The 24,776-nt window shown below is 46.2% G+C and overlaps 3 protein-coding genes across 3 annotated transcripts in view; 2 read left to right on the top strand and 1 right to left on the bottom strand.

Moving 5' to 3' along the window:
• Positions 1 to 1,185, top strand: part of LOC311135590 (uncharacterized protein) — a 2,879-nt gene extending 1,694 nt beyond the window's left edge. Inside the window, exons 5-6 of the mRNA XM_084169600.1 lie at positions 139 to 255; positions 460 to 1,185. Coding sequence (XP_084025726.1) covers positions 139 to 255; positions 460 to 489 — 147 coding nt within the window. The 3' untranslated portion in view covers positions 490 to 1,185. The remainder of the gene's footprint in view (positions 1 to 138; positions 256 to 459) is intronic.
• Positions 1 to 6,307, bottom strand: part of LOC311136234 (adapter SH3BGRL-like) — a 13,127-nt gene extending 6,820 nt beyond the window's left edge. The window contains exon 1 of the mRNA XM_084170362.1: positions 6,135 to 6,307. The gene's annotated coding sequence lies outside the window, so the exon portion shown is untranslated. The remainder of the gene's footprint in view (positions 1 to 6,134) is intronic.
• On the top strand, positions 5,806 to 24,776 carry LOC311136233 (bromodomain and WD repeat-containing protein 3-like). Its single transcript, XM_084170360.1, has 40 exons — positions 5,806 to 5,967; positions 6,124 to 6,182; positions 6,286 to 6,315; positions 6,502 to 6,561; positions 8,266 to 8,416; positions 8,599 to 8,697; positions 8,831 to 8,991; positions 9,106 to 9,327; positions 9,510 to 9,610; positions 9,752 to 9,822; positions 10,023 to 10,123; positions 10,263 to 10,303; positions 10,390 to 10,494; positions 10,597 to 10,747; positions 10,912 to 11,046; positions 11,174 to 11,302; positions 11,420 to 11,645; positions 11,735 to 11,881; positions 12,019 to 12,199; positions 12,376 to 12,469; positions 12,594 to 12,758; positions 12,850 to 12,923; positions 13,046 to 13,238; positions 13,480 to 13,596; positions 14,015 to 14,122; positions 14,285 to 14,409; positions 14,501 to 14,583; positions 14,847 to 14,958; positions 15,151 to 15,212; positions 18,191 to 18,346; positions 18,474 to 18,594; positions 18,793 to 18,918; positions 19,083 to 19,155; positions 19,244 to 19,297; positions 19,439 to 19,582; positions 19,968 to 20,120; positions 20,304 to 20,476; positions 20,618 to 20,706; positions 20,817 to 20,969; positions 21,702 to 24,776. The coding sequence occupies exons 1-40, from the start codon at positions 5,934 to 5,936 to the stop codon at positions 22,445 to 22,447; spliced, it is 5,325 nt and encodes a 1,774-aa protein (XP_084026486.1). The 5' UTR covers positions 5,806 to 5,933; the 3' UTR covers positions 22,448 to 24,776.

Below are 24,776 nucleotides of genomic sequence, written 5' to 3'. Positions count from 1 at the left end.
TATGCATGTCAGGTGTTTAGTATTACATGTTGTCTTCTCGGCACATTCACACCCATATTAAGTGTCAAGACAATTACATCACTTTGAGGTGCCAGGCAGAGAAGATTTGACAGATATGTATGTAAATTGTCCACACAGAAAGAAAAAGAAGTAAATGACAAGAAGAAGGAAGACAAGAAGAAGGTGAAGGCAGCAGCAGTCGGGGAGCCTAAAGAGGAGACCCAGTCTGAAAATGGCGAGACCAAGACAGACGAAGTATGTCATGCCATATCAGTGATACACTGATACTTTTATATTAACAATCCTTTGTACTTGGAAGTATTATCTCGAGAAGGTTGTTTTTAGTTAGTTGTATCTGACTATTTCTGGAGGCAAATCCATCTAAAAGCATGAATCATTCAGGATTCTCAGTGTCTCACAGTGAATGGATCTCAAGGTCTTACTTTTGTCATTTTACAGGTAGAGACTCCAGAAGAGAAGACTGAGTAGCACCTGTCCTGGCCGTCCAATCCCCTCCCTTGTATGGCCCCCAAGTCTCATGTGTTTTCCCTAAAACCTCCATTACCTTATTAACAGAGGAATATTTTTATCAACAATTTTGTAATTATTGGTACAGGTTTTTAGCACAAAACAAAGCTAAATATGGAAGATTGTTCTGTTGTGCAGTGGTCATATCAAGTGTTTTTAAGCAAACATAATTACGGTTTCGTTTTTTTTATTAGTGTTGGTAGCTTGTTGGGAGTTAAAAAAAGAATGCTGGCTGGCAAACTAATTGCAGGTGGTATAGTATCACATTGTAGGTTTGCCAACTCAACAAAATCACAACATCTCTTTAGTTGGTGGCTGTATTTTTACCCTTGATATGTGCAGTGTTTTTTCTTTATGTGGGGGTTTACTTCTTTTCAACGTGATTGTCTGTAAGAGGAATTTAAATATTGAAAAAATATTGAAAACATTCCAGGCTTAATAATGATGTGGGCATACCTGCTTTTGAAATAATCTTGCTCTGAATTATTTTGATGACAAATTATTTTAATGGCAGAAGAGGCTTGTTGGAAGTCGCTTATGCTTTTTGAAACAAATGTTGGGATTTTTTATTGAAATATGCCGCCATCTGTTGTGTTCCCACTGAAGTTCTGGATGTCTAATTGGAATCTAATAAAATAGTAATTGGAATTTTCCTCATGAGGTTGCACTCTGTCTCATTACTTTACATGTCATTATTACTGTTTCATTACCATATCATATGTAAACTCACAATAATCTTAATACGGACGCAACTAATGACCGATGGAAAAGTTTTGGTCAGAGGTAGCATTTTGCAACCTACTTTCTGTATTTGGCAAAATGTCCTAGTCACTATTTGCTGACCAAAACTCAAATTGAGAGTGAATGGACCCTAGGTACACTACATGACCAAAAGTATTTGGACACCTGCTCGTCAAACATCTCATTCCAAAATCATGGGCATTTTCTATGGAGTTGGTCCCCCCTTTGCTGCTATAACAGCCTCCACTCTTCTGGGAAGGCTGTCCACTTGATGTTGGAACATTGCTGCGGGAACTTGCTTCTGATGTTGGGCGATTAGGCCTAGCTCGCAGTCGGTATTCCAATTCATCCCAAAGGTGTTCGATGGGGTTGAGGTCAGGGCTCTGTGCAGGCCAGCCAAGTTCTTCCACACCGATCTCGAAAAACAATTTCTGCATGGATCTCACTTTGTGCACAGGGGCATTGTCATGCTGAAACAGGAAAGGACCCTCCTCAAACTGTTGCCACAAAGTTTGAAGCACAGAATCGTCTAGAATGTCATTGTATGCTATAGCGTTAAGATTTCACTTCACTGGAACTAAGGGGCCTAGCCCGAACCATGAAAAACAGCCCCAGACCATTATTCCTCCTTCACCAAACTTTACAGTTGGCACTATGCACTGGGGCAGGTAGCGTTCTGCTGGCATCTGCCAAACTCAGATTCGTCTGTCGGACTGCCTGATGGTGAAGTGTGATTCATCACTCCAGAGAACGCGTTTCACTGCTCCAGAGTCCAATGACAGCAAGCTTTACACCATTCTAGCCGACGCTTGGCATAGCGCATGGTGATCTTAGGCTTGTCTGCGGCTGCTCAGCCATGGAAACCCATTTCATGAAGCTCCAAACGAACAGTTATTGTGCTGACGTTGCTTCCAGAGGCAGTTTGGAACTCGGTAGTGTTGCAACCGAGGACAGACGATTTTTACGCGCTTCAGCACTCGCCGGTCCCGTTCTGTGAGCTTGTGTGGTGCCGTTGTTGCTCCTAGACATTACCACTTCACAATAACAGCACTTACAGTTGACTGGGGCAGCTCTAGCAGGGCAGAAATTTGACTAACTGACTTGTTGGAAAGGTGGCATCCTATGACGGTGCCACGTTGAAAGTCACTGAGCCCGTCAGTAAAGCCATTCTACTGTCAATGTTTGTCTATGGAGATTGCATGGCTGTGTGCTCAATTTTATACACCTGTCAGCAACGGGTGTGGCTGAAATAGTCGAATCCACTAATTTTAAGGGGTGTCCACACACTTTTTATATATATAGTGTATCATGACAGCTTACTTGTATACAGTGGCTTGCGAAAGTATTCACCCCCTTATTTTATTGCCTTACAACCTGGAATTAAAATTGATTTAGGGGGGGTTTGTATCATTTGATTTACACAACATGCCTACCACTTTGAAGATGCAAAATATTTTTTCTTGTGAAACAAACAAGAAATAAGACAAAAAAACAGAAAACTTGAGCGTGCATAACTATTCACCCCCCCAAAGTCAATACTTTGTAGAGCCACCTTTTGCAGCAATTACAGCTGCAAGTCTCTTGGGGTGTGTCTCTATAAACTTGGTACATCTAGCCACTGGGATTTTTTACCATTCTTCAAGGCAAAACTGCTCCAGCTCCTTCAATTTGGATGGGTTCCGCAGGTGTTCAGCAATCTTTAAGTCATACCACAGATTCTCAATTGGATTGAGGTCTGGGCTTTGACTAGGCCATTCCAAGACATTTAAATGTTTCCCCTTAAACCACTCGAGAGTTGCTTTTGCAGTATGCTTAGGGTCATTGTCCTGCTGGAAGGTGAACCTCCGTCCTGGTCTCAAATCTCTGGAAGAGATTTTTGAGCGTGCTATCTCTCTCAGAATGACCTTCTTGATCCAAACCAGTCAGGTTTCAAGACTGGTCATTCAACTGAGACTGCTCTTCTCTGTGTCACGGAGGCTCTCCGCACTGCTAAAGCTAACTCTCTCTCCTCTGCTCTTGTCCTTCTAGACCTGTCTGCTGCCTTTGATACTGTGAACCATCAGATCCTTCTCTCCACCCTCTCCGAGCTGGGAATCTCCGGCGCGGCTCACTCTTGGATTGCGTCCTACCTGACCGGTCGCTCCTACCAAGTGGCGTGGCGAGAATCTGTCTCCGCACCACATGGTCTCACCACTGGTGTCCCCCAGGGCTCAGTTCTAGGCCCTCTCTTATTCTCGCTATACACCAAGTCACTTGGCTCTGTCATATCCTCACATGGCCTCTCCTATCATTGCTACGCAGACGACACACAATTAATTTTCTCCTTTCCCCCTTCTGATAACCAGGTGGCGAATCGCATCTCTGCATGTCTGGCAGACATATCAGTGTGGATGACGTATCACCACCTCAAGCTGAACCTCGGCAAGATGTAGCTGCTCTTCCTCCCGGGGAAGGACTGCCCGTTCCATGATCTCGCCATCACGGTTGACAACTCCGTTGTGTCCTCCTCCCAGAGTGCGAAGAGCCTTGGCGTGACCCTGGACAACACCCTGTCATTCTCCGCTAACATCATGGCGGTGACCCGATCCTGTAGGTTCATGCTCTACAACATTCGGAGAGTACGACCCTGCCTTACACAGGAAGCGGCACAGGTCCTAATCCAGGCACTTGTCATCTCCCGTCTGGATTACTGCAACTCGCTGTTGGCTGGGCTCCCTGCCTGTGCCATTAAACCCCTACAACTCATCCAGAATGCCGCAGCCCGTCTGGTGTTCAACCTTCCCAAGTTCTCTCACGTCACCCCGCTCTTCCACACACTCCACTGGCTTCCAGTTGAAGCTCGCATCTGCTACAAGACCATGGTGCTTGCCTACGGAGCTGTGAGGGGAACGGCACCTCCGTACCTTCAGGCTCTGATCAGTCCCTACACCCAAACGAGGGCATTGCGTTCATCCACCTCTGGCCTGCTGGCCCCCCTACCTCTGCGGAAGCACAGTTCCCGCTCAGCCCAGACAAAACTGTTAAAGTAATCCTTCTACCCCCCCTTACCCCCCCCCCCCCCCCCCCCCAAAAATAAATAAATATATATATATATATATATTGTAAAGTGGTTATCCCACTGGCTATAAGGTGAATGCACCAATTTGTAAGTCGCTCTGGATAAGAGCGTCTGCTAAATTATGTAAATGTAAATCTCTGGAAGACTGAAACAGGTTTCCCTCAAGAATTTCCCTGTATTTAGCGCCATCCATCATTCCTTCAATTCTGACCAGTTTCCCAGTCCCTGCAGATGAAAAACATCCCCACAGCATGATGCTGCCACCACCATGCTTCACTGTGGGGATGGTGTTCTCGGGGTGATGAGAGGTGTTGGGTTTGCGCCAGACATAGCGTTTTCCTTGATGGCCAAAAAGCTCAATTTTAGTCTCATCTGACCAGAGTACCTTTTTCCATATTTTTTGTTGTCGTTTTTTTGTCATTTAGCAGACGCTCTTATCCAGAGCGACTTGCAGTTAGTGAGTGCATACATTTTCATACTGGCCCCCCGTGGGAAACTAACCCACAACCCTGGCGTTGCAAGCGCCATGCTCTACCAACTGAGCTACAGGGTAGAGCATGGGGACACTTAGATTGCACACAGGTGGACTTTATTTAACTAATTATGTGACTTCTGAAGGTAATTGGTTGCACCAGATCTTATTTAGGGGCTTCATAGCAAAGGTGGTGAATACATATGCACGCACCACTTATCCATTATTTATTTTTGAGACATTTTTTAAACTATTTTTTTTTCATTTCACCAATTTTGACTATTTTGTGTATGTCCATTACATGGAATCCAAATAAAAATCCATTTAAATTACAGGTTGTAATGCAACAAAATAGGAAAAACGCCAAGGGTGATGAATACTTTTGCAAGGCACTGTAGAGCCTACAAATCACCACAAAGACATGATTATCTGTCTTGCAAAAGCATGCGATTTTTCAGCTATACATTATATAATTGTTTGACATGCAAATTGGTAACCTTGCTCTAACTAGGCCTAAATAGTGTTTGGCAGTACCCATTGCAGCAGCATTATTTTTGCCATATGGTAAGTTGTCTGAAAAGAACCCTGTACTTGAAAGTTGCAACTAAATTGTAATATTTGGAAGTACATAGGCTAAAAGTAAAGGCAAGAAATGAGATCAACATCCATGAAATCTCATCAGCAGAATATAATAGGCCTTACTTGTTCGTTTATTTGAAATTACATAATACTCAATACCCCAGAATATGCTCTACTGTCATAAAAACAACTTTAATATCTACCAATATGTCCTAAATAAAAGGTCTCTGCCCTGGGCTCGATTTCCCAAATGCATCTTAAGGCTAAATTAATCTTAGAACCATAACGATGAACTAAGCCTTAAGATGCTTTTGGGAAACCGTGCCCAGTACTGTATGACCCACTATAGGGTATGACCTCCTCACCAAAACCAGGTGGTATGGCCACCAGGTGGCTCGTGCTGGAATTGCTTTCATTGGTCGCGGGAGGGCGCTAACAAAGCTGTGTGATAGCTTGAGAAAAGAAAAGGCCAAACGCTGGGGAAACAATTCAAGTAGCCATTCTCCAAATACACCTAAACATTAGTGAATCAAATGTCGATATTTTTATCAAGTGATGGCAGAAGAACAGTGTTCACAAATCGAAGCTGGTGAGTGTTGTGTCTAGCTATTTCTCTATTAAAATATGAACGCAAACACAGTTTAGGGCTTGAGTCAGTTAGCCTAGCTAGCTAGTAGTTAGCTAGCGTAGCTGGCTAGCTTAACAAGCTATTGACTGGCTTAATAATGCGCCTCTCTATTTTCAGAATTGTATTACCTCATTGCCAGATTTCTCCAGTCCGGACCGTGTAAAAAATCGGCACAGGTAGGAATGACAAGTTATATCGATAACTTTAATAGCTACAATTGCTATCTAGCTATCTAAATATGTCTGAATGTGTGCTAAAGACTAGCAACTCTCTCCATAGATCCTGGTTGAGGAACTGGAAGAGTATGAGGTAAGCTGCGCCCGCTCTCGTCTATATTAGCTTGTTCTCACGTCTCGTTTCCGCGATATTGGGCGCTTTCTATTTGTATTGGTATGGTGTACTTTGTTATTGATAGAGGCATGAACAATACGGCAAATACATTATTGTATTTATTGAGTTTTGATGCATTTATCTAACCGCATGTCTTCCGTTTAGTTGATCCCGAAACGATGGAGTTGGGACGGCAAACAATACAAACGAAACTTCCAAGACTGGGTTAGTTATTATAATAAGTTCATAACCGGCTATCCAATTCTGTAACTTTTGTTTTCGAGAATACATTTGTATATCAATATTTTGCCGGCTTTCAAATGTTTTGGTTCAGTTGATGGATGATGGTTTAAAAATAACTAACTGTGCGTTTGAGTAATAGCCGGCATTTAATTACTTAAAATTAATATATTTGGTCAGGAATTATAGCCGTGTTGTGTGTCTGCAAAGAGGAGGGGTAAACAGAATGAGGCTATACAAAGGCTTGGGAAACGTCAATCTTCACAGACAGCCAATGAAATAGCAGTTAAGGCGTCCGCATGCTTCCCATCAGTTCGTGCATATATTATGACGTCGTTTTGGTATCCGCAAGGGTTTTTTCGGTAGTTTGTACACAGTACATATTTTTTCTCGAGGCAAGCGGAATGGTGCTTTCAGGACAACTGGGAATTTGGAAAAACTAGGTAACATCATGACGTCAGTGATCTTCAGGTCGGAAAGTCGGAACTCTAGAAAGAGGCCCTATTTCCCGACTTGGAATTCCGATTTGGATGACCGTTCAAAACGATTTTTCCCAGTTGGAGCTCGTTTTTTTCCGATTACCCAGTTGTTTTGAATGCTGCGTTCAGAACCTCCCCGTTTTTTTGAACGCAGCAGAAGTTCGGTCGCCGAAGTCTAGGACCCTTTGTCAGAGATTGGTCAACAGTGGGGATTATTCAATGAAGTGTGTGTCATTGAGTGAGAACTCGTTTTCATGCACGTTTTTAACTTGAGAAATACTGCACCAAACATCTTAGTTAGATGTAAAATTGCGCAACTAAGATCTCTGCAAAAACGTAAAAATTAATGACAGATTTCTTGAGTTATTTTAGATTAATTAGGTCTATATAGTGGCTAAGGCTTCTCATGATACACAAACCGCACCATTCCCGCTTTGTTGTAGTTTTAAAATATTTTAAGGGAGTATGCGAGGCACCGACGTTCACTTAACCTAGCCGAGTTCTGCTAGGTGAAAACCGACCCTAGAATGCAGAGCCTTTACTATTTGAGCCAGCTGGGAGAACGAAGGTGATTCAGATTGGCCTTGGCTGTCGAGATGGCTAACTGCAGTGTGTGTGTACTACATTAAAGAGAATCCACCCCAAACCACTCATTCCTATGATTAACAGTGTTAAATAACATTGTGGGGGGGAAAAAATGTGAACATGTTTAATTTGGTCATTATAACAAGGTTGGTAGCAACATTTGAAAATCGTTGTGGAAATCAGTTAAAATCAATTTGTCACATGCTTAGTAAACAACAGGTGTAGACTAACTGCTTACTTATGGGCCATTCCCAACAATTCAGAGAGAAATAATAACACAAGGAATAAATGCACTGTTTAACAGTGCGTGGCTTGTTATAGAGGGCACATTTAATCTAATCTAAGAACTACTGCATTTTTTGTTTAAGTCTGAATTGGAGTAGCATTTGTGCTCACAAGCCACTTTCTCCCCTGCCCAGTGTCTGTTTTGGGGGGAGAACATAAAATCTAACTAAAGATGCATTTTGCCTTATGTCCTCTAGGTTGTGAATGTAAGGCATTTCAAGTATCAAAGTGTCTAGGAATACGGTTACATATTCCCTAATGATGTTGCTTTGATTACGTTTTACTACTGATTCCTCTCACACAGTCTATATGATGACTGTTTTCCCTGATGTGTCCACAGGTGATCTTGAACCAGCACATCCCTGCAGACTACCTGCTGAGAGTATGCCAGCAGATAGGTCCTCTCATAGACAAAGAGGCCCCACCTAGCGTCCCTGGGGTCCAGACCCTCCTGGGCTTGGGAAGGCAGTCTTTGCTTCGCACAGCTAAAAGTGAGCCCCCCCCCCACCTCTGTTTACTGTTTCTTTCTCTATTTCTTTCTCTTGCCATCAAAGACCAAACTAACTAATGTCATAATCACTACATAGGTACTTGATTACACAGATACAGAATACATGTCCCAGACTCCTAGGTCATACAGTCTGTAATGCTTTAGAACCATGTCTTCTCTTAGGTTGTAGCCACACAGAATGGAGTGGAACTGCTGTTGCTGCGCTCCACCGGGGTCGCCCCCCAGAACCACCAGTCAGCTTTGGGAAGCCCCCCAGCATCGGTAAGCTGTGCTGTTTAAAAAACAAACATATTCCTGAAACCTGTAAATGATTGGTAACACTACAGAGCAATACATATTTCATAGTAAATTCCTTTACCTCTGCCCAACTGACCTCTACTCTCTCGCTGTCTAGTGTCCATCATGGGTGCTCGCCAGGCTACTGGCACTGCCCGCTTCGGCCATGCCCTGCCGTCCTACACCTACCAGCATATGAAGATGCACAGGCGCATCCTGGGCCACCTGTCCTCTGTGTACTGTGTGGCCTTCGACCGCAGTGGCAGACGGATATTTACGGTAAGAGTCTGACAAAAGAGGAGAGAAGATATACCAAAGACAGTTGTTGTCAGTTCCCTCTGAAGTGTCAGTCTCTATACCGCCAGTGTCTAATCATGACCCCTCTCCTTCCAGGGTTCTGATGACTGTCTGGTGAAGATCTGGTCCACAGATGACGGCCGGCTGCTGTCCACCTTGCGTGGCCACGCAGCCGAGATCTCCGACATGGCGGTAAACTACGAGAACACGCTCATAGCCTCGGCCAGCTGTGACAAGGTCATCAGAGTGTGGTGCCTGCGCACCTGCGCCCCCATCACTGTGCTGCAGGGCCATGCAGCCTCCATCACCTCCATACAGGTCAGAACAGCCCACATAACTAAGTAATAGGAACCTAGCTAGTTATACCCTTCATTATTAATTCATTTACCTTCTGTGATGTAAAATATCTTGCATGAAACCTGTTGGTTTTTTTAGTGCAATTTTGTGACCCTTTCGATTTGAGAAATATCAGTGTGTTTGACACCCCCTGTCCTCCTCAGTTTTGTCCGGCGGTAAAAGGACCGATGCGGTACCTGGCCTCCACTGGCGCAGACGGCATGGTGTGTTTCTGGCAATGGCACTCGCTCAGCATGAAGTTCGTGTAAGTGTTGGACCACAAAGCAGAGTTTGTCTGAGGCATCCAGGGAGGGATGAGAAGGTGTTGGTGTCTTTATTTTCAACAGATCTGTTTTTTTGTGGTCTAGGTGACCCTAACCTGTGTTGTCTTCTGTTTCCTCCTCAGTGACCGGCCAGTCAAGTTCATTGAGCGGTCAAGGCCTGGAGTCCAGATCTCCACCTCCTCCTTCAGCTGTGGTAGGTGGCCCCTTATAAACAACATGCTTTACATTACATTCATTCCTCTTCACATTTTCACTGAATTAAGGAGTTATTTGCTCAATTCAAATGACTATTTGAACAACGTGATTGAAGGTAAAGTTTTCACAAAGCCACAGAACTACATCTGTTTGTTAGTTTAATGTACTTACCTGTTGCTCTGTCGCTCTTTGATTTAGGTGGGATGTTCCTGGCCACGGGCGGCACTGATCATGTGATCAGGGTGTATTACCTCGGCTCTGAAACACCCATGAAGCTGTCTGAGTTGGATGCTCACATGGTAAGACACAGCAAAGAAGAACAGATCAAGAGAGAAGAAGAGAGAGGAGACAGAATAATCAATGGAACTAGATCACAGCACTTGTACTGTTCAGTTTGTTTCTTACTACTCCTTTTAACTCTTACCTCTCTTCTTCCAGGACAAAGTTGTGGTAGTCCAGTTTTGTAACAACAATAACAGGTTAGTGTGTACTCTTGTCTCTTTAATTAGATACAACTATTTTGATTTGTTGCTGTGTGGGCTCTAACTGCTGTGTCTGTCCCCAGCCTGAGGTTTGTGAGTGGCAGTCGGGACGGCACGGCCAGGATATGGCATTACCAGCAGCAGGAGTGGAAGAGCATTACTCTGGACATAGCCACCAGACTGCCAGGGTAAGGCAATACTGTCTAGAATTGTCTGTGCAGAAGCAAATGGGTGTATGGGTTTATGTTTGTCTCATTAGTAAGTGTGCTTAACGTATGACTGTGTCACAGGAGTGCTGTTGTGAATGGCGAGGACAAGACCAAGCTGGTGCCGACGATGGTGGCCTGGGACCGCGGTGACCGCACGGTCGTCACAGCGGTCTCTAACTACCTGCTGAAAGTGTGGAGCTCCACCACGGGCCAGCTACTACATGTACTGTCTGTGAGTACATGTCTGTCTCCTCCACAAACAGCTGGAGACCTCTGGCTCTGTAGAAAGGCATAAAGCCGTCTGTGGAATTGAAACATTAGATATCTCTGTAGTGTGTCTGGTCTCTTCAGTGAGTGTGACCTGTTGGGACTGAATGTGTTGTGTTCCTCCTCCAGGGTCATGATGATGAGGTGTTTGTCCTGGAGGCCCACCCCTTTGACCACCGCATCATGCTCTCTGCTGGCCACGACGGCAACATCTACATGTGGGACCTAGCCAATGGAGCCAAGATCCGCAACTTCTTCAACATGGTGAGAGACTGACGGCTGTTCCAGTTAGCAAAGGATCTTCATATGTGTACTACATGGTGACTGTGTTTGTGGCATACCAGTTTTTTTCACCCTGGCCGACATTCACACAAGCCTTCCTCTGTCTCAGATTGAGGGCCAAGGCCATGGAGCGGCGTTTGACTGTAAGTTCTCAGCTGATGGACAGCACTTTGCTTGCACTGACTCCCATGGCCACCTGCTCATCTTTGGCTTCGGCTGCAGCAGACCCTATGAGAAGGTGAGTGTCTGGCCTTTACACATGGCTCATTTGGATAAAGATATGTTAGTTCCATGTTATCTTATTGCTTGTAAAGAGAATAACAAATCCCCTCTTTCCTCCATTTCCCCCCTCCAGATTCCTGACCAGATGTTCTTCCACACTGACTTCCGGCCGCTGATCCGGGACGCCAATAACTTTGTCCTGGACGAGCAGACCCAGCAGGCGCCCCACCTCATGCCCCCTCCCTTCCTGGTGGACGTGGATGGCAACCCCCACCCCACACACTACCAGCGCCTGGTGCCCGGCAGGGAGAGCTGCAAGGAGGAGCATCTGGTGCCCCAGCTGGGCTACATGGCCAACGGTAAACCTCCTTACCAACGCTTTCAACAATGTTTCTTTACCTGGCTCTGAAATCAAAATGTTGGGAATTGTAACTTCTCTGTTGCTTAGGTGATGGTGAGGTGGTGGAGCAGGTGATTGGCCAGCAAACGGCAGATGAGGGTCAGGGAGAAAGCCCATTGGATGTCCTGATCAGACAGTTGCAAAACCAGCCAGATGAGAGGCAGGACCAAGAGGGAGAGCCTGAAGGAGAGGGGGGTACGTTCCACAGTCTCATATAACCATATTTACATACCAGGATGACCCTCATACAGTATGTGCATATTGGATTTCAGATGTTGTAGTCATGAATGAAATATGTATGTATGTGTAACTCTGTTTTTCCTCATTTGCAGCTGGTGAGGGAGCAGAGGATGTGGGATCGGCCCCTAACGTGGGCCTGAGGAGGAGTGGTCAGGTGGAGGGGGTGCGTCAGATGCACCACAACGCCCCTCGCAGTCAGATGGCCACGGAGAGGGACCTGCTGGCCTGGAGCAGGAGGGTTGTGGTCAACGAGGTCCAGCGAGGGGTCCTCAAGTGAGACTGACTGACTAACTGACCAGACAGAACCTACCTTAGATGGCCTCAAACATTATGTTCTAACCAGTCCTGCCCATCTTCTTAATTTTGGGCCTTGGACCATTTGTAAGATTGGTGCCTAGGTAGATATCTCCCAGTGGCTGACTGAAGCTGTGTGTGTTTGTGTTGTGTAGGGTGATGGAGGAGACCAGGCGGGCCAAAGGTGAGGTGGAGTGTTCCATCTACAACACAGAGAGGAGGAGGAAACCTGTACATAGTTCTCCTAAGGTGATTCACTACACTACTGTCCCACAGCTCTCTTATTTCTTTCAGGACAAATGTGTCCCCCTTTGTTGAATTCTACCAATTGCTTTCTCTTCTATCAACGACTTCTCCCCCCTCCCCCCTGTAGACTGAGCAGCAGGCTCCATGCAAGCGCTCCCTGCGGCGGACCCAGAGGAAGAAGAAGCAGACCAGACCTCCACCAGCGTACCAGACCCGCTCAGCAGGAGAACGTCGCCCTGTGGACAGGGGGAGGATCTCTGACAGCCATATGGACTCAGACAGCGATGGAGAGGTGGGGGTGGTTGTAGTCTGTTCTTGAAGTAGCAGAGGACTCTGTGTTGTCATGTCAGAGGAGGTCTAATCATGTTTCCGTGTGTTTACAGGCAGAGGAGCAGGCAGAAGCCAGCGATGCTTCCTCTGATGGGGAAGCACAGTGGCAGAATGACAGCAGTTCCAGGTAAATGTCTGCCATCTCCTAAAAAGTCAGTATACTGCAGGAACATGGGTATCCATTCATTACACTACCTTATGTCTGTGATTACAAAATACACATTTTGATACCACTTTTCTCCCCCTCAGTGTCTCCTCCAGTGACTACTCTGATTGGACAGCTGATGCAGGGATCAACCTCCAGCCCCCCAAGCGAACCAGCAGAAGGCAGGTCCGACCGCCCGGTGGCTCCAGCAGTTCAGAGGAGGCTGAGGGCCAAGGAGAGGAGGCCGGAAGGAAGCAGGCAGAGGAGAAGAAGAAGCCCAAGCAGACCAAACAGAAGGTGAGCTCACAGAACGTACAGTAGAGACATGGGCATTGGGCAGGGAATGGCACAGCCAACTTGCTGCTTGGAAATGGCATATTATTATTCACTTTGTCTATTTTCTCAGTTACTGGCTATACAGAGTGCAGTGCCTTTGACTTGTTTATGTGCTGAGGTCTCGTGACTGAGGGCAAGTTCCCTTACTTAAGAGTGTGTGTGTGTTATTTCAGACTGTTTAACCGCCTGTCTCTGTGCTCAGAAACCTAGCTCATCTCTGTCTCTGGCTGGGTGTGATGCGGAGGAATGGCTTCCCCCCTCCTGGATCATGGAGACCATCCCCCGCCGCTCTCCTTTTGTGCCACAGATGGGTGACGAGGTAAGGAACCATACTGCCTTATGGGCCATAGGAGGTCCAGCGAATATCTTCACAATTTGACATTTCGAGACCTTGGAACTATAAGGTTCAATCAGCAAAAAGATGATTCTGTGATAATTGGCTTAAAAGTTCCAAACCCTCATTGCTTTGAATGGTGTCAGCAATTTTTTTCTTGTATTCTTTTGAACTTAACAACATGAATTGAGGTATTTAGAGTACTATATAGGTAGAGAACATTGAACAGGACAAGGCTATGTCAATAACTGAATTTTGACAAAAATGCTGATAGAACCTTATAGTCCCAAGCTCTCGAGTTGAGCTAAATCTGTACCTCATTTATTACAATAGTGCATGGTTTGCGTCATAGTTAATAGACATGTGGCCTGTGTGATGACCCTCCCCACCTGTTCCTCTTCAGCTGATGTACTTCAGGCAGGGCCACCAGGCCTACGTCAGGGCTGTACACAGGGCCAAGGCCTACAGCATCAATCCTCAGAAACAGCCCTGGAACAAGCTCAACCTCAGGGTAAGACTAACTCTCAACACTTACTCACACTGCTTCCTTTGTCTACCACATATTTGTATTTGATGTATTACATATCCTTTGTGAGGCCCCTCTCTCTTATTTCAATATATATTATATATATATATATATTTTTTTTTTTTTGTCTGTTTTCTCGTCATTCAGGACCAGGAGTCTGTGAAGGTGGTTGGCATTAAGTATGAGGTGGGCCCTCCCACCCTCTGTTGCCTAAAACTGGCATTCCTGCACCCCGTCTCAGGCAAAATGACCAATGAGTCATTCTCCTTAAAGTGAGTCATCCATCTTATTCTCTTGTTTGGAAAAGAATATGGTAATAACCAGCAATAAATGGCAATGAATGACATGTCCTTGCTCTCTCAGGTACCATGACATGCCGGATGTCATTGATTTCCTGGTGCTCCAGCAGTTCTATGACGAAGCTAAAGAGCACAACTGGCAGACTGGTTAGTGTTGCTTCACTCTAACAGGCTTATGTACATGGTGGTTAGAGGCTGGCAGAGGATTGGTCCAGCTCCCTGGCCTACATGTGTTTCTCCTCCTCTCTACTTTGTGCCATATAAGCAGTGTGGTGCGCTCTCCCACATATGTTTGTGTTCTGTGGGATGTAGCTTTACAGTTCATGCTCCCATACATCAGTGCTCTGTAAGTGTGATTCACGGACCAGCTGTTGTCATCTACTGAAACAAGCATGTTTTATCCCGGTTAGGTGTGCGCTTCCGGAGCATCATCGATGACGCCTGGTGGTTTGGCTCGGTGGAGGACCAACAGCCACTCCAGCCAGAGTACCCAGACAGCCTGTTCCAGTGCTACGCTGTCAAGTGAGTCAATGTGTACCCCGCACTCAATAGGTTGGTTAAACACGTCTGATACTGTAGACTTAAGCTTACAGTCTAGAGTGGTACATCAGTGTGACCCTCAATAGCTCATACTGTAGCTGACACCCAATAGGAATGTATAAAATATAAGTGTCTTATGATACTGAATGCTGAGGTGTGATTTCTCTTGACTAGGTGGGATAATAGTGAGAGGGAGAAGATGAGCCCTTGGGACATGGAGCCAATTCCTGATGAAGGTTAGTATCACTGCTTCTATCAGTGGCTCTTCACCCATCTCAGGTCATCTACTGGAATAATGCAGTTAGTTTTCAGTCCGAGTACACATTGAAGTGTCTTCCTCGCTAGCACACTCAACATAACACATGCAGTCTCTGTATTTTTATTTTTTATTTTATTTAACCTTTATTTAACCAGGTAAGCCAGTTACAACTGCGACCTGGCCAAGATAAAGCAAAGCAGTGCGATTAAAAACAACAACACCACAGAGTTACATATGGAATAGACAAAAACAAAACGTACAGTCAATAACACAATAGAAAATCTATATACAGTGTGTGCAAATGTAGTAAGTTATGGAGGAAAGGCAATAAATAGGCCATAGTGCAAAATAATTACAATTTAGTATTAACACTGGAGTGATAGATGTGCAGAAGATGATGTGCAAATAGAGATACTGGGGTGCAAATAAGCAAAATAAATAACAATATGGGGATGAGGTAGTTGGGTGGGCTAATTACAGATGGGCTGTGTACAGGTGCAGTGATCGGTAAGCTGCTCTGACAACTGATGCTTAAAGTTAGTGAGGGAGATAAGAGTCTCCAGCTTCAGAGATTTTTGCAGTTCGTTCTAGTCATTTGCAGCAGAGAACTGGAAGGAATGGCGGCCAAAGGAGGTGTTGGCTTTGGGGATGACCAGTGAGCTATACCTGCTGGAACGCATACTACGGGTGGGTGTTGTTGCTATGGTGACCAATGAGCTAAGATAAGGCAGGGATTTGCCTAGAAGTGATTTATAGATGACCTGGAGCCAGTGGGTTTGGCGACGAATATGTAGTGAGGGCCAGCCAACGAGAGCGTACAGGTCACAATGGTGGGTAGTATATGGGGCTTTGGTGACAAAACGGATGGCACTGTGATAGACTACATCCAATTTGCTGAGTAGAGTGTTGGAAGTTATTTTGTAAATGACATCGCCGAAGTCAAGGATCGGTAGGATAGTCAGTTTTACGAGGGCATGTTTAGCAGCATGAGTGAAGGAGGCTTTGTTGCGAAATAGGAAGCCGATTCTAGATTTAACTTTGGATTGGGGATGCTTAATGTGAGTCTGGAAGGAGAGTTTACGGTCTAACCAGACACCTAGGTATTAGTAGTTGTCCACATATTCTAAATCAGACCCGCCAAGAGTAGTGATTCTAGTCGGGCGGGCGGGTGCAAGCAGCGTTCGATTGAAGAGCATGCATTTAGTTTTACTAGTGTTTAAGAGCAGTTGGAGGCCACGGAAGGAGTGTTGTATGGCATTGAAGCTCGTTTGGAGGTTTGTTAACACAGTGTCCAATGAAGGGCCAGATGTATACAAAATGGTTTAGTCTGCGTAGAGGTGGATCTGAGAGTCACCAGCAGCAAGAGCGACGTCATTGATATACACAGAGAATAGAGTCGGCCCGAGAATTGAACCCTGTGGCACCCCCATAGAGACTGCCAGAGGTCCACACAACAGGCCCTCCGATTTGACACATTGAACTCTATCTGAGAAGTAGTTGGTGAACCAGGCGAGGCAGTCATTTGAGAAACCAAGGCTATTTAGTCTGCCAATAAGAATGCGATGATTGACAGAGTCAAAAGCCTTGCCCAGGTCGATGAAAACTGCTGCACAGTACTGTCTTTTATCGATCGCGGTTATAATATCGTTTAGGACCTTGAGCGGGGCTGAGGTGCACCCATGACCAGCTGGGAAACCAGATTGCATAGCGGAGAAGGTACGGTGGGATTCGAAATGGTCGGTGATATGTTTGTTAAGTAGGCTTTCAAATACTTTCGAAAGGCAGGGCAGGATGGATATAGGTCTGTAACAGTTTGGATCTAGAGTGTCACCCCCTTTGAAGAGGGGGATGACCGCGGCAGCTTTCCAATCTCTGGGGATCTCAGACGATACGAAAGAGGTTGAACAGGCTAGTAGTAGGGGTTGCGGCTAATTTTAGAAAGAAAGGGTCCAGATTGTCTAGCCCAGCTGATTTGTAGGGGTCCAGATTTTGCAGCTCTTTCAGGACATCAGCTATCTGAATTTGGGTGAAGGAGAAGCGGGGGGGGGCACGGGCAAGTTGCAGCGGAGGGTGCAGAGCTGGTAGCCGGGTTAGGGATAGCCAGGTGGAAAGCATGGCCAGCCGTAGCAAAATGCTTATTGAAATTCTCGATTATCATAGATTTATTGGTGGTGACAGTGTTTCCTAACCTTAGTGCAGTGGGTAGCTGGGAGGAGGTGCTCTTATTCTCCATGGACTTTACAGTGTCCCAAAACTTTTTGGAGTTAGTGCTACAGGATGCAAATTTCTGTTTGAAAAAGCTAGCCTTTGCTTTCCTAACTGATTGTGTATATTGGTTCCTGACTTCCCTGAAAAGTTGCATATGGCTGGGGCTGTTCGAAGCTAATGCAGTACGCCACAGGATGTTTTTGTGCTGGTCAAGGGCAGTCAAGTCTGGGGTGAACCAGGGGCTATATCTGTTCTTAGTTCTGAATTTTTTGAATGGGGCATGCTTATTTAAGATGGAGAGGAAAGCACTTTTGAAGAACATCCAGGCATCCTCTACTGACGGAATGAGGTCAATATCCATCCAGGATACCCGGGCCAGGTCAATTAGAAAGGCCTGCTCGCTGAAGTGTTTTAGGGAGCGTTTGACAGTGATGAGGGGTGGTCGTTTGACCGCGGACCCATTATGGACGCAGGCAATGAGGCAGTGATCGCTGAGATCCTGGTTGAAGACAGCGGAGGTGTATTTAGAGGGTATATTAGTCAGGATGATACCCATGTTTACGGATTTAGGGTTGTACCTGGTAGGTTCCTTGATAATTTGTGTGAGATTGAGGGCATCTAGTTTAGATTGTAGGATGGCCAGGGTGTTAAGCATATCCCATCTAGATCCGGTTATTGATAGTGAGACTGAGCAGCCAACCAATGAGCTGATGTTGTCTCTGACTGGCGTGTTGTGTTCCCTCCCAGCGGAGCTGCCAGAGGAGGTTGGTGACGGGGTGGCGGTGACAGAGGAGGAGGTGAAGGCTCGCCTCTACAGCCCCCAGGAGGGGGAGTGGGGGGCTCACACACGGGACGAGGACTGTCAGAGGGTCATCTTTGGCATCGACGAGCTGCTTACGCTGGGTAGGTCACTGCTACCACACAGGAATAGTTTTCATGCTAGGAATTCTGCATTAAATAGATTGTAACTGGAAGTGAATTTGCATATGGATTGGTATTGACTGATGAGTGTGATGTGTTTTGTATGTAGACCTGGCCAAGGCTTTTGCGTCACCTGTGGACCTGCGGGACTACCCCCTCTACTGCACTGTGGTGGCCTACCCCACTGACCTCAATACCATCCGCAGACGGCTGGAGAACCGCTTCTACAGGTCAGTACTGACCTCTTAGCCTGCACCCCACCACACTCACACTGTAGTCATCCCTCAAACCAACTGTAATTGTCGCTAATATTCCATTAATCCGCTCTGCCCCATTGTACCTCTGTGTTGGGACTTTGGTATGTGCCAGTTTGGGGAGGTCAGTGACTCTCACTCAGCTTATCCCCTCCGGGTGTTCCTCTCTCCTAGGCGGATCTCGGCTCTGATGTGGGAGGTGCGCTACATCGAGCACAACGCCCGCACTTTCAACGAGCCCCAGAGCCCCATCGTGGCGGCAGCCAAGGTGGTGACCGACGTGCTCCTCCGCTACATTGGGTAAGGCGCCCCTGAGATCATGTTAATAATAATAATAATAATAATAATAATATGCCATTTAGCAGATGTTAAAATGAATGGTGTAGATTTCCCCAATGTGAAATGGTAAATCGTAAAGAACTTGGTTTTGACTGTAAATTTGACGAGTTGTGTGGTTTTGTCAGGGACCAGAGCTGCACAGACATCTTGGATCTGTACCACAAGGTGAAGACTGAGATGAGCAGTGGAGAGGATGAGGTGAGACATGGAGAAATACATGTATTTAAATTGTCTTGGTGGTCTATTAAACTGTACTAAGAGTTTGTGTCTCTGTGTTGGTGTGTAGACTGCTGAGGTGGACGTGGACTCTGACACTCCTGGGACATCCACAGGACAACGGGTAAGGGAGTGTTTAGTATCAAACATGGAATATGCGTTGTTGTTGTTATGACTGTGATTCCTGTTCCCCATTGTCTCTTTCTACCTCCTGTTTTTTTATTTTTTTACCTAACTGGAAACCTTCCCTCTCTCCCACTTTCAGCGGGCCAATCCCAGTCCTAAGAAGCGTGGGGTTGTGTTAGATGTGCGTGCGTGGCGGGGCCAGTGTCGGGAGCTGCTGCGGCGTATGATGGACGGCCCTGACTCTGAGCCCTTCAGACAGCCTGTGGACCTCTTCACCTACCCAGTAAGGCTTGTTATCATTATCACTACCACTCACAGAGAGAGATGATAACATCCCCCTACAGGATAAGTGCCTTAGGATCTGAGTGCTTTACAATCTGACATGTTCCCCCACAGTGACATGTTAAAGGTTATGGCCCATTTAGTCCCGTAACAAGAGAACCTGCTCCTGGACTAAAAAGCAATGCCGATTCTTTGAAAATATTTTAGGATTAGGCTTAATCTGTGTCTGGGAAATCAACCTATTATGTGTCATTTCAATCAGAGAAGCTGATAGTCTTATTAGTCTGACTGTAGTGGTTCAGAATTATTACAAACTATCTGTCCTCAATTCTCAGTTAAGGGGTTTCTGACGTCCTAAACACAGCACTCTCTCCCTCCTCTCCCAGGACTATCGAGACATCATAGACACTCCCATGGACCTGGGTACTGTTACAGAGGCGCTGGTCGTCGGAAACTACGAGAACCCCATGGAGTTTGCCAAAGATGTCCGCCTCATATTCAGCAACTCCAAAGCATACACACCCAACAAGAAGTCACAGGTTAGTGTACCCATTCTGACAAGATTTTCAACTATCAAGTTTTTGGGTTGAGCACTCTCCACTTCTTTCCAAGATTCAAGGGGGGGAAAGAAATGCGGTGGGTCTTATCTCAACGGTTTATAACCCCTGACCCTTGTGTTCTGTGAGAGAATGGTCTTTTGATCTTCATTGTTTCATCTCCAGATCTACACCATGACCCTGAGCCTATCAGCCTTCTTTGAAAGACAAATCATCTCCATCATCTCCGACTACAAGTCTGCAGTCCAGAACCAGCGGAGGAGGAGTCGCCAGAGTGTCAGCTACCGGAAGAGGCTGAACAGTGGAGGCAGCTCCCCTCCCACCAGCCGACCCTCCAGGTACTGGCCTGGCTGGAACCCCTCTCTACAACTCTAACTTTAACCCTTACCACTGTAATAAACCCACCTGTTATGTACCACTCCTTGTAGGATCTATTTAGATTCCACCTCAAACAATCTGTCTTGGTGTCTTATCTCTAGTCCTAAAGGGAAGCACAAGTCAGGGAAGAAAGCAACACCCAAAAAATCCCAGACCTCATCCAAGAGCCGATCTCGCAGGCCATCTCAAGGTAACAGTCTTGTCGTGTATGTTTGTGTCTGTGTGGCTGTATGTGTTAGAGGTGTGAAATGCTTGATGCGATGGGAGGTAGGGTGGTAACGTGAGGTGCTGCTGTTGCAGCGTCGGAGTCAAGCAGCGTGGTGGTGGATGAGGACAGCCAGCCCTCGTCCTCCTCCAGCTCCGGGACAGGCAGCCACAGTGGGGACCCAGGGGCCGACCGTGTCACCCGCAGCCGGACCACACCCGTCAAGAACTCTGGTATTACTACACAGGGTAACCAACACCAACAGGCAGTGGCTAAATAGTCCTTCATAGAGGTGTTTCACCAAGCTATCTAGACAAATTTATGATTTTCCCAACTACTTGAATGTTTGAAGTCAGCCTGGTTAAATCGCAGCAGTTAATGGCATCATTTATATGTTTTTCAATGCTGCCAAAATCACACAATCAGAAAGGGTTATCATGGGGGCCTCCTGATTGGTGCAGTGGTCTAAGGCACCTCATCGCTAGCTGTGCCACTAGAGATCCTGGTTAGATTCCAGGCTCTGTCACAGCCGGCTCCGTCCGGGAGACCCATGGGGTGGCGCACAATTGGCCCAGCTTCGTCCAGGTTAGGGGAGGGTTTGGCCGGCAGGAGTATTCTTGTCCCATCGCGCACTAGCGACTCCTGTGGCGGGCCGGACGCAGTGCACGCTGACAGTGTTTCCTCCGACACATTGGTACGGCTGGCTTCCGGGTTAAGCGGGCATTGTGTCAAGAAGCAGTGCGGCTCGGCTGGGTTGTGTTTCGGAGGACGCACGGCTCTCGACCTTCGGCTCCTGAGTCCGTACGGGAGTTGCAGCGATGGGACAAAACTGTAACTATCAATTGGATACCACGAAATCGGGGAGGAAAAAGGGCTAAAAAAAAGTACAATAAAAAAATAGAAAGGCTTACCATGTAAGCCTACTTGGTAGCTGTTGCTGTGCTATGTTTAACAGGGAGACTGTGTGTGTGTCTCTCCAGAGCGTAACAGACCTCTCACCAACGGTGCCAGACAGAGCCACCGGCGACGAGTGCTGCAGGAGGGGGAGGAGTCTGGAGGATCCAACAGCTCCTCCTCTTCATCATCGTCTTCCTCATCATCGTCCTCCTCCTCATCAGACAGTGAGTCGGACAGTGAGTCGGAGGTTGGGAAGTTTGTGGAGGGGGGAGATCACGACTACAGCAAAGCTCCCCGCTTAAAGACCCGCCACAAAGCCAAGGGCAAGATGGCCGTTTCTGGGAAGAGGAGGCGGAAAGAAGAAGAGGAAGAGGAGGAGGAGGCTCCAGAGAAAGCCAAGAGAGCACGAGTCCAGGCAGAGGATGAGGAAGAGGAGGATGAAGAAGATGAACAAGATGAAGAGGAGGAGGAGGAAGAAGAGGAGGAGCCACAGCCGCAACAGCAGCGAGAGGAGGGAGGGGAGGAGGATGATGACGAGGAGGAGCCTGAGGAGGAAGAGGAGCCTGAGGAAAAGGAGGAATCGGAGGAGGACGACTCTGAGCAGGGTGAGGGTGGGGCGGAGGGCGGTCAGAAAAGCAGCAGCCGCAGTAAATCTGGTCAGGTGAACACCCGGAACCAGGGCCGCAGGACAGTGTTGTACAACGACGAGTCAGACGAAGAGTCGGGGACCACAGAGGACCCCCTCAACCTAGGCATGTCCCGCTCAGGACGGGTACGCCGCATGACCGAAAAGGCCCGGGTCAGCCACCTCATGGGCTGGAACCACTGACACACACAGCCCCCTCAAACCACCTCAAACTGGGCTTTCTAACCCCAACCAACCACCATCTACCTTACCCACCAGGCGTGACACTGAGACTGGACTCTGTTCAATTGACTAAATTAATACTTCAGGGATTTCTTTTTTTATGATTTTTGCATAATTTTGCTTTGTGTAGGAGACTGTTTACGACTCTACTGGCAGTGGTGCTCCTGATAATCTTGCCAAGGAACCTCCCTCCCTGGTCTTCAGTGCTACTCATCAACATGGACCTGATCAAACTCAACTCCGTCTAACTTACTGCTCTCCTGGGCCTTAAAGACTCCTCTTACTCCTCCTCTTCTATCAACTCCTAACTCCTCTCCTTCTCATCCTCTTTTCCTCCGCCATCTTTCTTCTTGCCCCTGCATTCTCCCTTCTTCCTGGTCATACAATAACAAAGGTTCAGATATGCCAAAAACCGGTGCTCATGTTATATCTCAAGTAGACTGTACGGTCTGTTTTTCTTTACATGTGGGTGACAGACAGTGATGCTCCCTCTACTTCTCTCTCTGTTTGTGTCCTGTCTGAACAGTACAGTATATCTTTCCCTAAATGACCCTCTTCCACATGACCCCTTCTGTGTTGGGTTGTCTGATTGACGCTAACCCGGCCACTATTCTTCATCCTTCCAAATCCTCACCCTTCTCACAGGTCAACTCTGATGTGCTCATTCACCGCATTCATTTCCCCTTTCAGGCATCCAGGCTAGGTCATAGAGGCAAGCTGATTCTGTGGGTTTTAGTTGAAGACTTTATTTTCCCGTGGGAAATGATTGATTCTAATTAGTTGAGGTGGTGACATCATTAATTATGTCTAGTTATAAAATGCTGCATGCCTACAGTAGACTGTTCCGCCATTGAATCAGAGGCAGACGTAGCTCCTTAGTTAAATCCTGGGCCACTGAATGTTTTTAACGCTATAGTCCCCCTAATCCCTATCAGTTCTGTAGAGTTTGTATATTTGCACATACAATAGTTTTATAGAGGATTGGCCGTGTCCTCATCCTTTAGCGTGTGGTTGTTAGGGTTGATTTGATGTCTAGTGTGGTAGTGACGTGAAAGAGAGTGGGTAATTGGAAAGGAGAAATGCAAAGCTATTGTATAAGGATTGGAACCATTGTTCTATTTCTGTTGGACGGAACATACTTTCATGGATCAAATCGAAATCAAATGCACACATTAATTTATAACTTCCAGGGCACTGTCCTTCAAACACCAATGTGAATCATGGTACTTTTTGGGAGAGGTTCGCCCATAACCACCACTTACTTCCACCTCATACTGAGAAGAGCATTTTTTTTACTACAGAAATATTTATATTTTTCCACTGTGTTATACACTTTGCAATTATTTCTTAGCTAATAATAATGGTGAAATATTTGCATATTTATCTATTGTATGTGGCAGCTGAATTTGAGATGGCTTTTGTTGGGCTGAGCATCAATTGCCCTCTGATTTCCCTCTAATTGGACGACCAGAAAAGTTACAAAGAGCAAAGGACAGATTTTTTTCCCCATGCAATTTTAAAGAACAAAGGACTTTATTTGTGTATACAAATCTTAGATACATTTAGCCAATAATATTCACACCTTTGTGTACAAATACATGTGATTTAGAGATTTTCTGTTTTATTGTTGTGAGCATTACTGATCAGAGGGTTGTTTGCTGGGTCAAAGGTCGGAGCGCCGGGTCTGCCTAAGGAACAGACCGCATGGCTACAGACAGGCAGGTTCTCTTCTCCTTTCCTTCCACTTCCTAACATAAGGTGCTCCGTGTGTGTCATACAGTAAGTGTTCCATGACTTAGCCCTATGCTCCCCATGCCCCCAGGATCCACCCAGCTCCTTTACCCAATTATTCCCCTACTACGCTCTGGTTTAGTGGCTCTGACCTCCCCCTTATGTGTAATGTGGTGGTCCATGCTACTGCTAGTCATGTTGCCACACTAGAGAAGGAGATAGGACTCTGGGAACTCAATTCATTAAGCAAGGTTTTGGTTAGTCAATCGCCAGCCAGCAGTAACTCTCATGTCTGCAAACTGTCTTTGTGGGTATAGAGTTTGAAAAGACCTCAATTGGGCCAAAAGATAGGCCTAAATCCCTACTCAATATTTTGGGAAGTGCTCTCTTCATATAATAGATGGTAACTGGACTTGCCTCTAGCAGCAGATTAGTAATTTCTGAGTAAATGATGATGACATTCTAGGTGTAATAAGCGTGACTGTTTTTTTTCCTACACAATGTTTTTGATTTTGATTTTTAAATAAAGGAGCAACATAGATTTTCTCCAAACTTGGCA

This window comes from Coregonus lavaretus, assembly GCF_964263955.1.
Source record: "Coregonus lavaretus genome assembly, chromosome: 10".
NCBI classification, from domain to species: domain Eukaryota; kingdom Metazoa; phylum Chordata; class Actinopteri; order Salmoniformes; family Salmonidae; genus Coregonus; species Coregonus lavaretus.
This window is presented reverse-complemented; position numbering and strand designations above follow the sequence as displayed.